This window comes from Sceloporus occidentalis, unplaced genomic scaffold, assembly GCF_023333645.1.
Source record: "Sceloporus occidentalis isolate IW3139 unplaced genomic scaffold, rSceOcc1.0.p SCAF_9, whole genome shotgun sequence".
Lineage (NCBI taxonomy): Eukaryota > Metazoa > Chordata > Lepidosauria > Squamata > Phrynosomatidae > Sceloporus > Sceloporus occidentalis.
The window spans coordinates 39000419-39014576 of NW_028316989.1; the positions used below are offsets into that span (position 1 = coordinate 39000419).

At 41.9% G+C, this 14158-nt stretch overlaps 1 protein-coding gene across 9 annotated transcripts in view; it reads right to left on the bottom strand.

Annotated features, from left to right (window-relative positions):
* Positions 1–986: 986 nt before the first annotated feature.
* GRAMD2A (GRAM domain containing 2A) overlaps positions 987–14158 on the bottom strand; it is a 54144-nt gene continuing 40972 nt past the window's right edge. For 8 of the 9 annotated variants that reach the window (XM_089538937.1, XM_089538936.1, XM_089538930.1 and 5 more), the window contains 6 exons: positions 13234–13305; positions 10361–10423; positions 9337–9493; positions 8186–8285; positions 7976–8083; positions 987–5184 (listed from right to left, as the gene is read on the bottom strand). In XM_089538937.1, coding sequence (XP_089395063.1) covers positions 5181–5184; positions 7976–8083; positions 8186–8285; positions 9337–9493; positions 10361–10423; positions 13234–13305 — 504 coding nt within the window. In that variant the 3' untranslated portion in view covers positions 987–5180. Of the gene's footprint in view, positions 5185–7971; positions 8084–8185; positions 8286–9336; positions 9494–10360; positions 10424–13233; positions 13306–14158 lie in introns of those variants that run through there. The other variant, XM_089538932.1, reaches the window with a different exon arrangement.

Consider the following 14158-nt stretch of genomic DNA (forward strand, 5'->3'; position numbering starts at 1 on the left):
TAAACTGGAGACAGTACCACTATGCTCCTGTTGGCTTCACATCCAATGCTAGTTATCAGTAGTGTCATTGTGGGGATTTGGGGGGTTCAGCCTGCACCAAGTGATGCCACAGAGAGGGTGGCACCCGGTCTGGCATTATACCTGCTGCCTGGCAGGGGGGCTGTTGCCACATGGTGGCAGACACATGTCTCTGCTGGCTTCCCTGGCTCTCTCTGTCAGCAGTAGGGAAGGTCAGCAGGAAAGCTCAGGGTCACAGGTTTTTCAGATAAGGAAGGTATTTTCATGACTGACTAGCTTCTGAAGGGCCAAACAATTAAGGCAGAATACTACTGTAAGTTGCTATGTTGATTAAAGGAGACACTGAAGGAAAAATGGTGCGGGAAGCTGTGGAAATGTGTTCTCTTTTTACAGGACAATGCACCAGCTCACAGGGTTGGCAAGATTGTGGAGGTTCTGAACAGTCTGGGGTCTGAGTGCATAGACCATCCATCTTAATCATCAGACCTTGCTCTCTCTATTTCCTTTTTCTAAATAGTTAAAAAAATGAAATGAAGGAAAATTTTGAATGACTCAGAGGTGATAGCAACAGCACAGCAGTATTTCAGTGACTAGGCATCCAAAAGGGTTAAAGAAACTTAAGAAACAAGGTGTCAAGTGAGTCGAACTTTGAGGTGAATATGTGGAATAGCATGCAAGTTCCAAGGCTCAGATGTTTCCCTTCTTGGTTGGGCTGAGGACTTTTCAGCACCCCCTCATATCGGGTTTGCCCTAATTTAAAGGCCTTTTATTAGCAACTTCTCTTTTTCCCTGAAGATTTTGATATGTTTACCCCAAAAGCAGCTCATTTTACAGACCTCTTGGCTTAAAAAGAATTCAAAGAGAACTGCTAGGCCTTAATATTCATCATCCCACCATCATAGTAAATAAAGGTCTGTTATTGGTCAAAGGTGGTGGTGGGGGGGAGAGACAAGTCTATGTACATTAAGTAACACTAATAATAATACTTAGTATTTATAAAGCGCTTTTCCAAAGTGCTCAAAGCACTCAACATACATTATCTCAATCATCCTTACAACAACCCTGTAAGGTAGGTCAGCATTGTTCTATCCGTATCAAAGAAGGAAAGGCTCCTAAGGCCAACAGACAACACGGCTCAGCTGTAACAAGAACTTCTGTCTCATGGGCCATAATACTCAAGCACTAATTTGTGTGAAGTGATAGAAAATGCTGCAAAGAACCACCTTGCTACAGATCACTTTCCGGACCTGCTTGCCATCTTCCCCACTCCATCAGCTTGGTTTTCTGAGCCTTTCCCCAGAACGTAGAAAAGTTACTTTGGGGAACTGCAACTCCCAGTAGCCATGTTAGTTTGGGAGCTGCAGGAGTTGAAGTCCAAGAGAAAGCAATTTTCCCCAGGTTCAGCCTGTTTCTTGCAGTAGTTACTGTCAGAGGCCCCTGTGACTTGTAGCCAAGACAATTCACAAGTAAACAAAAGGACTTTGTCTTAGCAGCTCTTTCCAAAATTTAAAAACAAATCAGCACAAATATTACATTTGCCTCTCCACAATGTGGGAGGAATGGATTGCAAACAAGACATTAAACACCTGAGACATTATTGCTAAGAAAGAAATCAACCAGCTGACCAGCAGCTGGTGAACTTCTGGCACCAGGGTTGGGAAGAGGAGAACAGAAGAGAATGCAAATAGCATGTTTCATTTGAAGGACACTCACCTAAGTGCCATAAACAAGCCCTCTAGATCCTGTTGGACTGTAAATCTCATCATCCCAGTAACACTGGCTAAAAGTGGGAATGCAAAGCAGGAATGGGGAATAGGTGTCCCTCTGGATGTTGCTGGACTCCAACTTCTACCATGCCTCTCTCCTGGCTATTATTGACTAGATTTCATGGGAGTTACAGTCCCACAACATCTAGGAGGACACACATTTCCCACCCCTGCTGTAAAATGGTTGGCCTGAATCTCTGCTTATTCAAGAAGCCCTAGGGTCAGATGTACTACTCTTGGGCAACCACTGGGACACTGCCAACATCTACAGGTGCTCTAGTTGGCCTTAGGTGGCTACATCCAAGAACTAGATCTTTTACTTCACCCCAGTGCCCCTGGCATGTTGTTATGGAGGATTGTGGGAAATGTGCATGACAGCTTCCAGAACCAGCCACCAAACAAACAGAAGCTTATGCTGAAGAAAGTGATGCTCCTTCCAGACAAGCTCATCAAAGCTGGACACCCTTGCCTACATCAGTGACCCGCCCCCAAATGTAGCACGTTCCACTTTTGGTATCCCTGCCTACAAGACTGGGTTTTTCTAATCAAATAATCTGCTGGAGGGCCCTGGGATACCTCCATGAGAAAACCAGGTAGGGAGGGAGAAAACATCATGGGGCAACAGTCTCCTACCACAGCTGCTCTTCCTCTTCGATGTGCAGGTACTGGGCCACACCTGGTTGAGTTCCAGAGTCCCCTCTCGGTTCCCATCAGACAAGGAGGAGAACCAAGAAACAAAAGCCCAAACAATACTGCCCAAAACGTTTTGCTGCCTGAAGCAGGAAAAAAATCATCAGCTCCAACCCACCTTAGAAAGGCTAAGGTCAATATGCCAAGTCAGAATCAATTCCTCCTTTCAACTGCCTCTGTTTTGGTGTTGTTGCTGCTGCTGTTGCTGCTGCTGCTTACTGTTGCTGCATGGCCTTTCCATCACTTTTCCGTGTCCACCATGAAATGGCATAATATGGCACTACTAGCCTAATTTTTTGTTGTTTTTCATTATTCTAGGGTTTAGATTCTAGGGCTTTGGGGGAGGCAATTCAAATTGCTGTGTTTGCAGGGGGTGTTTTAGCCATTTGGGGCCATTTCTAGGCAAAAATAAAATGACCCAGAGTTTTCGTTTTGTTTTTAAACTATTTTTGGGAGGAGGAAGTGTTTTCAAGGAGTTTTGGAAAGTTTCCAAAGAGGCTTTAAGTGCTGAAAAAGTGAAGCTTGAGGGTCTACATATGGCCCACAGGTGGTCCTTTCCCCACCCCACCTTAAACCCTACTGCCAAAGTAGCCTGCTGCACCCTAACACATGGCAAAATTGCCCCAGAGACCAGCAATACATGAAAACCCTGAAAGCAGGGCATTTAAAAACACCACTCTCATGCCAAAAGGATCCCAGAAGCCCTTTTCATGCCCTACATACAGATTTTCTTCCTCCTGAAAGGGGTCTTCCCCAGATTGAAAGACAAGAAAGAAGACTGTATATGCTTTACAAGAGAGCAGATCTTGGAAAAGCGACTTAAAAAAAGGAACTATGAGGATTCTGGGAGTTGTAGTCCTTAAAAATAAGCTTTTTGTGGGCCAAAAAGAGAGGGACATTTCCAGGCTCTATACTAAAGGTTCAATCACTTATTCACTCCCGCATCTTAATTCCCCTAGAGGTATTTCCTTGCACATGCAACTATTTCTTCAACATGGCTCTCCTGCATTACTCCCATCTGCTCTCTACGTGCTTCCAGGTGGCACTTTGTGCAACTGCACCACCTCATGCACAAAGGAGTCCCAACACTACCACCAATTCCGCTTCTGCGGCTTCTGTTTTTTATGTTTTTGTCACTAGGAGAGAAAAAAATCTATTAAAGAAAAATAAAAAGATTACATAGCTGCATCAGTTTGTTCTTTGTACTAGCACTAAGAGCCTGTGTCTGGAAGCAGCCTCTCCTTCCTTTAACAGATTCATTTCCCTGAGGAATGCTTTTGCCTTGGGCCTTTTGCACCAGATCAGGGCAGGAGCACTCTGGAGAAGCAGGACTCAAAGCAACCTTTCTCCTGCCCTCACCCACAAACCCACTGCTAGCCATCAGTACAAGCTGCACCAGTCTTTCATGGCTGAGGAGCCAGTTCAGGCAAAGTCTGTTTAAACCATCTCTCCATGTTGTGCCAACAGGGTGAGGGAAGGAGGAGATAAGTTCAAGTCTTAAGTCTTGGCATACTTGTTTTCACCTGCATCATCTTCAAACTCAGAAGAACTGCCACATCTTCTGGCCTGGCAATCCCGCTGATGTTTGTTTTCTCATGCCAGTGTCAAGCTACCAGCCTTCTCTCCATGGCACCCTGGTAAGACCTCAGTAAAGTGCAACAAAGGATACATACACTCATTGAGTCACATATCTTCATTTTCTCCTCTCCTGCAGAGGGGCAGCCACTCCCATGACGGTTTTGCCATCTTGGTCTTGGGAAGGGTGCCTTCCATCAGTCTCAGTCCAAAAGAGCTCAGGCCTGCCTGGTAACTCACAGGGTTCCCCTACACAGAACATCACTACAACTACTATTGGCATTTTGCAGGCAAGTATTTCGTGGCATTCACTGGGTAACTGGAATCCCGTTCACTCAAGAAGACTAGTCCTAATGAAGATTATTTTGTTACACTGCTGTGCATGGAGGTGAGGAAGAGACAGGTCAAAGCTGGTATCACATCCTTTGGAGAGTATTCCTTAGTAGTTGCCCTTCTTTATTGGCATTTTTCACTGAAGCAAAATTCCAAATATCTTCTGGGGCTGTTCAGTTCCCCGCTAAGGGAATGCAGGCAGTGAGAACTGGTGGAAGGTTGAACAGAGTAAATCTTAGAAGAAAATACAGCTGCTTCTCTGCAACCTGCTTATATCCATTTGGATATAACAAGAGGCCAGCCACAGTATTGTCTGCAGATAGTAACAATCACTCTTTCTGAAGCAAAGCCCCAGAAAGAGATTGCAGTTCCAAAACACAGAGGAGCAGCTCAGAATTAGCCCTATAATGTAATTCCCAATTTTCTTGGTGCTCTAAGAGAAAAGGTTATCCAATGCCCTCAGGGGTTGAGGATATAGTTGGAGCTACCATCCCCAGACAAATAAAGCCCGAGTGTGGCCTTCGTAGTGGCCAGCAATGATAAACACCACCAAAAGGGGCTGCCAAGTCTGGGTAATGTGTTTAACCGCTTCAAAGGGGCTGTGGCAAGGAAGCACTTCTACCTTTTAGTGCTGGAAATGAAGAGCTTTGGTCCGGGGGTGACGCAAGTGTCAGAACAAAGGATCCTTTTGCCTTGTCTTCATTGCAGCCATGTTAACCACTTGGACATGGAAAGGATTTGCATTTAAGGTGCAGTTCTCTCTTTCTTTCTCTCGTATCATCCCTCTTGAGGCCACAGTCACCTGTTAAACCAGGAGAAAGGGGCAGAAATAACATTAACAGGCTCTGAACTAGGCAGAGAAAAAGGGTGGAGAACCTCTTTCAGTCTAAGGAACAAAATTCAAATTTGTTTAAGTTCTCAGGGGACCAAAGCCACAAGGATAAGAACTAATGGTGACAGCATACTTTATCTTAGAACTACTGGGCCTCAAGAGAGTCATTTATGTCTTTCAGAACAGGATTTGAAGGAGGCATGCAAAAGCTAGGAAACCACTGACAGTGTCATGGGGGAAGATGTGTGACCAGCTAGGGTTGCTGAGAGGATTGGATTGGAACCCCTGGATTTGACCCACAGGAATGAAGAACTGACACAGTTACATAGGATGTGTCTGAGTACTTCTTTTCATTTATTTATTCCCTATAGGTGGCCATTGTGTGCATGTGAATGTTTAAATAAGAATAAAGCTTCCAGAATGGATGTCTCAATTCAAAGAACCATTTCAGTCTATAGAGGAATGGATAGTAAAATTACATGATCTAGCTCTCATGGATAGTTTATCCATGTATATTAATGAAAAGACAATTCAACAATATAAAAGGAAATGGAGAGAAGTATCAAAATTATGGAGTAAGGATATGAAGTATTAAGTAAGCAAAGGTCAAGAATATGTATAAAGTAGAAAAATGTAGAAATTAGTATGTATAAGTATTTATCTGTGTCCCTGCTTTGGAAAATAGTTAAGGAACAAAGATAACATAAAATATAATCTAAAACCTATTATGTAGTAAAAGTGTATCTAAATTAATTTCCGATAAGAATGTGTAATCAAATGTACAGTCACAATATGTGTCTTGTTGGCTTTTTGTTTTTTGTTGTTTTTATGTTGCATTCAAACCATAATAAAAATTATTTTTTTAAAAAAAGAACCATTTATGTACTTCTCTATATGCTCCACTTAGCATCCAAAAATTAGCTCCAGATCCCTTGACCATGTGAAGCATGGCAGGCAGTGACCAGGAGCAGGGCACAAACTCTACCGAATGCCTTGCCAACTGAGGCTCATCAGTTGCCGTCAGTCTGTTGTTTTAGGCAGTTGGCCAAAAACACAGGAACTGAGAAAAGCCCCTGGCTGGCTATTATCCTGGTTTATTTTTTTTAATGTTTACCTAGTTTTGGTGTCCTGAATTGTTCTTGACCAGTTACATCAATGTTGCGGTTTCAGGAGTTAAGACAATATTGTGTTTTAGCATTGTTCTTATTCAAAATGGGGAACAATATATGTCTTCTGATTTGCTAGCATCCTTAATTCCTACTGGAATTTCTTTCTTTTTTTTAAAAATAAACATGTAACTAAAATAAACATGTAAGGCAAATACTGTTAGAGATCTGAGAGAAAAAAACAGCAGCCATGGCGGGAGAAAATTCCATTAAGTCATAATACAAATCAGTCTTTGTCCATGCCTTACATCAGTGCTCCCACTCATTTGTCCGCAATGTTCTAGGAATATCGCCCTATTTAAACCCTAGCCCATGAAAGGATAAACAAAATCAGATGCCAAATTTTCCTTTGAAAGATTCAGATATATTGAGAGAAATGTGCATGATTTATCCCAACTTCAGTACTGGAGTATTTTACTCCCACACCTAAACAATACTGGTTATGTGTTGCTTTGTACCCACTAAAGCCAGAAAACAGAAATAATAATGCTGCAGACTATTGATGCCATGCTACAGTGAGACATGCTTCTTAGTAAACCTAGTCTTTGATTTTCTTATTAAATTTCATAAGCAGAGCCAGTGTGGTGCTGGGATAACAGTGATGGACTAAAAGTAAACAAATACCTGCTAGGCTGTGATCCATAGAATCTTAAGAGTTTGAAGGAAACCTAAGGGTCATTTGGGTTCACTCTGAGACCTTTGGCCAATTGTAACTTAACCCACTTCACATGGTGGCTGTGCGTTCAATATGGAGAACCTCCATCTTGACCATCAAAGAGGAAAGGGAGGACATGAATGTAGTAAACTAATAGTATTACAATTATATAAAGCAACAGGCTTCCATCTTCCAGGTGTTGAACAATTTTATTTTGATTACTGCATGGGACTGCTTTTGGAAACTATTTGGAAACGTAAGGAGATCCAGAATGCTGCACCCAGAATATTTATGGGAACTCATTAGAAGGAATATATACCTCCTTTGCTGAAACAGCTTCATTGGCTACTGGTTCATCTTCAGGCAAAACTGAAAATGATTGTTATGATCTTTAAAGTCCTATCTTTCTTTGGCCTAGACTGTCATTGCTCTGAGATCTTTTGAAACAGAGCAGGATATAAATGTTTTAATCATCATCATCATGAGATTGTATAGCCCTATGTTTGAAAGCCCTCAAAACGGGGGGGGGGGGGGGGTCTCACAAGGCCTTCTGGTGAGGACACGGGAGAGGGCCTTCTTGGTGGCTGCTCCCAGGCTGTAGAATTCCCTCCCATGAGAAGTTAGGCTGGCCCCTTCTTTGCTCTGCTTGATGATGAATGGATAATGCAAAAGTGATTTTGGTGGTGGGTGTGTGCTGCACTTTTATCTTTTAAATGATTTTCTGTTATTTTAAATTATAGGTGCTTTTACATGATAGATGATTTCATTGTTTTTTTTAACCAGGTTTTTAGTTGTATCTTGTTTCAATCTTGTTGTAAGCCATATTGAGTTCCTTCTTGGGAAAAGGGCAGAATATAAATTAAGCAAGCAAACAAACAGGGAAACAAATGGAGAAGAGGTTTCTAACCAGAACTTGCTAAAACTTCAGAACATCCCTTACCTCTGGGGTACCCGCGAGAGATAGTCGCGATTCAATGAGCAGAGTTGCTGCTCCAAGCGGAAGATGCGGAAAGCCAAGTATGAGGAAGACACCACCAGGAGGCAAATTCTAAGAGCAAAGACAAAAAAGACACAGAAAGACCTTGTTTTATATGCAGCCAACAGGGACCCAGAAAATCACAGTCAAGAATAAGTAGACCTCCAGACTTACAACACAATGAAGATTTTCAGCAGATTATAATCAGATGGTCTCAATTCTGCTTTGTAGCTGGGCTCCTCCTCCAACTCCTCCTCAGTGTTTATTCCACTTTCTGGGGGGAAAATAAGCACAGAGAATTCATGGCTTGGGGTTATTTTTACACATATACCAATATGTTATGATCACAAACACTTGAGAGGCTGGATGATTAGTGACACAGGAAATATAAAGTACTTTATATACAGTATTGTGAGGCTTTCTTTAAAAGAGTATTACGGAATTTCAAACATGCTTAAGTGAATCAATGCGCATAGTCCTTCAACGCGTGCTTAGAAGAATATGCAGAGTACCCAAACAACTGGGTTAAAGCCAAAAATAACCAAAATACAGCATGATTAAACTTAACATTTAGTAAGACAGAAGGAAGGAAATGAAGAATTTAATCATATGATTTCTGACTGAATTTATGTAATGAAATATAAAATCCAATAAATATGTTATCTGATCATTTTTTTTCAGATTTGCTTTTCTTTACTGGAACCCACCACTGACTAAGTGAACAATTTATTTTGCCTTGATGTTCTTCCTCAAGTTATTAAAAAAAAGAAGTAAAGATTTGTATAGATCATCTATCTAATTAAATGCCCTTATTTGTTTCTCTAGAACCAAATGTCTTAAACAAACAACAAACAAGCTTCATTTATATACCGCTTCATACCGCCTAAGCAGTGTCTAAGCGGTTTACAACTGTAGGCTAATTTGCCCCCAACAATCTGGGTACTCATTTTAGCAACCTCGGAAGGATGCAAGCCTGAGTCAAGCTTGAGCTCTTTTGCTGGTCTTGAACTCGCAACCTTATTGTTTTGAGTGAGTGGCTGCATTTAGCCACTGCGCCACCAGGGCTCCTGTCCCAGGCTGGAACACCTCATTTCCATTACTGGAAATGATCTGCTAAATCATACTTCATTTGATTAAACCCACTTTCAGTCTCCACCAAAACCTATTGTTTTGGGGAGGTTGCCACTTCATTTCTCTGAGGCTGAGAGAGTATAACTTGTCCAAGATCATCCAGTGAGGTTTCCATGGCTGAACAGGGATTCAAACCCTCGTCTTCTGGAATCCAAGCCCAGTACTCAAACAACAATTTTTACATCTCTCCATACCTGATACCAGAGGCTCTTCAGAGTTACAAGAGCTCTCTTTTGTGCTGAGGCTGCTGATTGAAGCCCGGTGGATGCACTGGAAGCCAGCATCTGGAAGGGCCAGTGACAGTGATGCTGAAGACCCTTTCCTCCATTTCACTTCTGGGACAATGACCTCCTGAGGAAGACACAGAATGAAAGTCAGCTAAAGTGAAGTGGCCTTTACTGGAGTACCAACCCACAGACCAATAGCAGAAAGTTATTTATTTTGTCATTTATCTAAAGTGTTGTTAATGCTATTCCTCATTCAAAAAGGCTTGAATATCAGTATACATGCAAAGAGAAACAAGATAGTTCTCATGCCAACCAGAAAAGGCAAAACAGGCCTAGATGGTCAGTCTGACCAGGCAGGGCACCAGGCAGTCTAACCAGGCAGAAGCAGCTTCCATGAAGCTGAGGTGAAAAATGGATGGGAAGAGAGACTGCCTTTCAACATTTTGAAACAGCAGATAGCTTAGGATAGAGGCTCAGATTAATACTGATAATCGCTTAGTTTTAGTTAAAACAATGCAACAATCCATAGGCTCAAATGCTTCCTGTCCTTCCTTTACCTTCCCAGTAAAACCACAGTTTTGTTTTTCATGTGAACTGACCTGAGTCATGTAACCCATGGTCCATCAAAAACCACAAATTTCAACAACCACTGTGACTCTTGTTTCTGTCCCTAGTTAACAAGGGAGCCATGGTTTCTTTAACTACTGTTTCAGTAAGTGTCCATGAAATGCCATGAAAACCAAGCTGTGAAAAGAAAAGCTCCAGAGAAGGAGGGAGGGAATGCAGAAGCCTAAAGACCATCTGCAACCTCTGACCCATAATTAAGAGATCATCAACATTATGCCTGCACCAGAGAGATGGGGTGGCACAGTTGTCACAGTGCTAGACTAAAACATAGGAGATCCAGTTTCCTACCCCAATGGACAGATAGTTGTGAGCAACTGTGCAGAGAAGAGTGCTTTGTTTACCATTACCTCCCAAATGGCCTTACCAGTGCCACTGCATCTGGCTCTTCAGTCAATTCTTTCAAACTCAGGCTCTTTTTGCTGGACACCTATAAAGAGTCACAAGACAAGAGAGATCATTGATGTACCTTGTCCTCCAGTCAACTGCACAGCTAGGGACAAACCCTTCAATAATTGTAGGGCCAACACAAACTCACTGCCAAAAATGCCATCCTGCATTACACCCAACACCAACACCTGAGTATTCTCTATAGCCTATTCAAAGTTTTGAAAAGCAGCAAGTTTTTTTTAAAATAACTTGTTGTCATTATGATTCCAGGGCTCAAAAATTGTTTGATAATGTTACTGTTTCAAGTAATTTCTTTCTTGCTATGTAACAGTAACACAAATACTTCAAGGAAATATATTCAAGGGTAGCTGGGTTGGCCACAGAACACCATAGAACAAAACCCAAACTCACAAAAGAACAACTGAAATGCACAAAGCACAGCACTTTTGAAGCTTCTTCATCAGGCAAAAAACTCATTTTGTGGTTGTTTACTGCCTTCAAGTTGACTTTGACTTATGGCAACCCCATGAAGGAGACCTCTAAGTCACCCTACCCTCAAGAGCTCTGTTCATATATTCCAGACATGTGCATTTTGGTTTTATTCCTCCTATTTAGATTTTGTATTTTGTTTTATTTTGCTAATAGACCATCACAGCTATCCTTGAATATGTTTCCTCAATGTGAGGATTTCGCTGCAACCAGGGAATCTTAAACAAGAAGTATCTAAAGTATCTAAACACTTATAAACATAACAAAAAAGAGTATCATAGAATCATAGAGTTGGAGTAGGCAGAACTAAGAAAACTGTTACTCCAAAGGGTATTCAATGAGAACTAAGAAAACTGTTACTCCAAAGGGTATTCAAATATCTCTCGTATGTCCCACTGCCTGGCTTACATATTTTCTGTCTCAAGAAAGACCTAACCGCATTTCAAGAAAGCCTCACAACAGACTCTTTACCCAGGGAACCAAAAGAAAGATGTCATCTTCCTCCCTCAGCAAAGTAAACATCACACCCTCGCAGTGGCTGAGAGAAGGCTTGTCAGAAACTTGTGATCAGGGTTACCTAAGACATGCCCTATGATTACTGGTCATGTGGTGAGGAAATGGCCATGCACCCATTTTAGAGAGCAGCCAACAAAGAAATCAGAACAGAGGGGGGAAAATGTTCCATGCATGCCTGCCTGCTCACCCAACTCCTCCCTTTCTCCGCTGAGGAACAAAATGTATTCCAGATTAATGAAAGAGCTTGTATTATGCTGGTTGCCTGGTTAAACTATCAGATGTTGGCCCAAAGCCTTGAACAGCCTAAATGCCGGCTCCTAAAAGACCCCCATATCACCAACACCTGATCTCTATCAAAAGGACGGGACTATTTTTATGTTCTTATATGAATTTTGTAGCAGTGGCTGGTGGAAAAGGAAAGAGTGTGCAAATAATTATTCCAGCTGAAGGAAAATGCCACATTCTGAAAGTCAATGGAGTAAAAAAATAATTGTGAAGTGAAAGGCTTTTGCAAAACTAATTGCTTCTATCTGTGCAAAACATACTCTCTTACTTAGCATGGAAAGCACTTCTCATCTAGGACAGAAAGAGACAGTAAGCACCTCCCTGCTATCTGTCTGTCTGTCTGTATCATAGAATCATAGAATGTGTGTGTGTGTGTACATATACACACCCCTCAGAATGACTAGGACTAGGAATTGGACTAGACAACCATTAATTTACTAAAACCAATGTTTTCAGGAGGTGAAAGATCCCAGTTCTAGTTGCCACACATCCATTGGCTTGTCTACACAGGCAGAAAACCCCATACTCACCCTGTAGCTGCAACACAGTTTCCCAGTCTGCAGTGATGCTGATAATACTACATATACCATGGCAAGATCAGAGTAAACCGGAAGAAAAAAGTGGTTCTATGACAAATCACATGTCCTATAGTGCAGAGTATTTCCATCCAGATGGCCATGTCCTTGTCACCGATCTGGATTTTCCAGGAAAGTGTAGGGTTTTTCCAGATTTTTGGAGAAATGCCCTACATTGCCTACAAATCTTGAGGAATATCGTGTGTCTGGGCTGCAGCTGCTATGGTTTACCACCAGTGTAGACAAGCCCCATGAAACTCACTGGGGAACTTTGGGACAGTCACACAAACATGCACATTTACACACACTACCGGACAGGGTTGTTGTGAGAATAAAATGGGGAGAATGCCAACCACCTATGTTGCCTTGAGTTCACTGAAGGTAATTTGGGATATAAATGTAGCTATCATATATACTCAACTATGAGTCGACTTCATGTATATAAGTCAAGAGCAGGTTTTGGTGCCAAAGTTAAAGATTTTTATAGAAGTCATGGATAGGTCAAGGGTAAAATTTAGGGGCATGTAACAAAGGATGCAAAGGATGAAGGAAAGGAATATGATACCAAAGCACACTGCTATTTTCCCACCCAGGAATTCAAAAAGGCCAGAAGTGGCACCGCATGTACAGTACCTCTTACTGCCTGTAACTCACTTAGGGGAATCATCAAATATTTTGAAACACTGTAGAAAAGTGAGCAAATCTCTAAATAAAAGTCATGTAGGTATGGGAGCTCAGTACCTGAGGGAGACCCAGAAGGGCCAGATTTAAACCCTGGAGGGCCAGATTCAGCCCCAGGCCTGAGGTTCTCCATCCTTAATACATAGGCAGGCTGATGGAGGCAGCAAATTCTCTAGTCACCCTTTTCCAAAGCATAATGAGATAAAAAAAGGAATGCATTCTAATCTGGTTCTTCTAGATGTTTGCTGAGATTGGTTTTCAATGAGACCATGAGGATTCTGGAAAGGAGAGAAGGAGAAAGTACCTGCAGATGCGTGCAGACTCTTCGCAGAACATCGTACACACTATCTCTAGAGATCAGGGAAACGAAGATATACTGGAAATAAAATAAAACAGAAGTGAGTAACCAAAGCCCAGACAGTAAAGATTGAAGAAATGTGGCTTGGGGAAGGGGGACAGCCAAGTTTCTCCTTCTGCACATGTTTCTCCTTCAACACACAGTTCATCATTTCAGCATACAAAGATAGATGTACATTTACACATCTCATTCAAGGGCGGCTGGTAAATATGTAGCAGAGCTCTGAAACTTATTAGGGAGACAACAACTTCCAAAATCCCACAGCCAATAGGGTGCCAGAAGATAATTATTCCAAGCTCTGGTTATGGCAAAAGAAGTAGGCAAGCAATCCCTGCTTCCACATTGGTGGTGAGCCCATGGTGAGAGTGACTGAGAGTAGAGCCAAACATGAGATACAGTTCACAAGCTCTCTGAACAAGATGCTCAACCCAGGAATTTGGGATCAGTGTCTAAATACTCTAAAGAAACCAGATCCCGTCTGATCTTGGAAGCTAAACAGGGTTAGCGCTTATTAGTACTTGGATGGGAGACCGCCAAAGAATACCAGATAATGCAGGCTGTATTTCATAACTGGCAAAACTACCTATGAGTAGAAAATCCTACGAAATTCATGGGGTTGCCGTAAGTCAACAGACATGCACCAGAAGCCAGTACTCAAGCCCTTTCACACAAAAATCTACTCCACGTTTTCTTTCAGCCATTGTTCTTTAGCAATCTAACATACAGACAGAAAATGCTTTAGCTACTGTTATACTTAGGAAGCTGGGAGGCAGAAACCCTTGTAAACTGAAGTCATCAGATCCTGATTTATTTCTCTATACATCCCAGGATTAGATTAGGACAACATTTTGTCTGCTGAGGACAGGGGTTC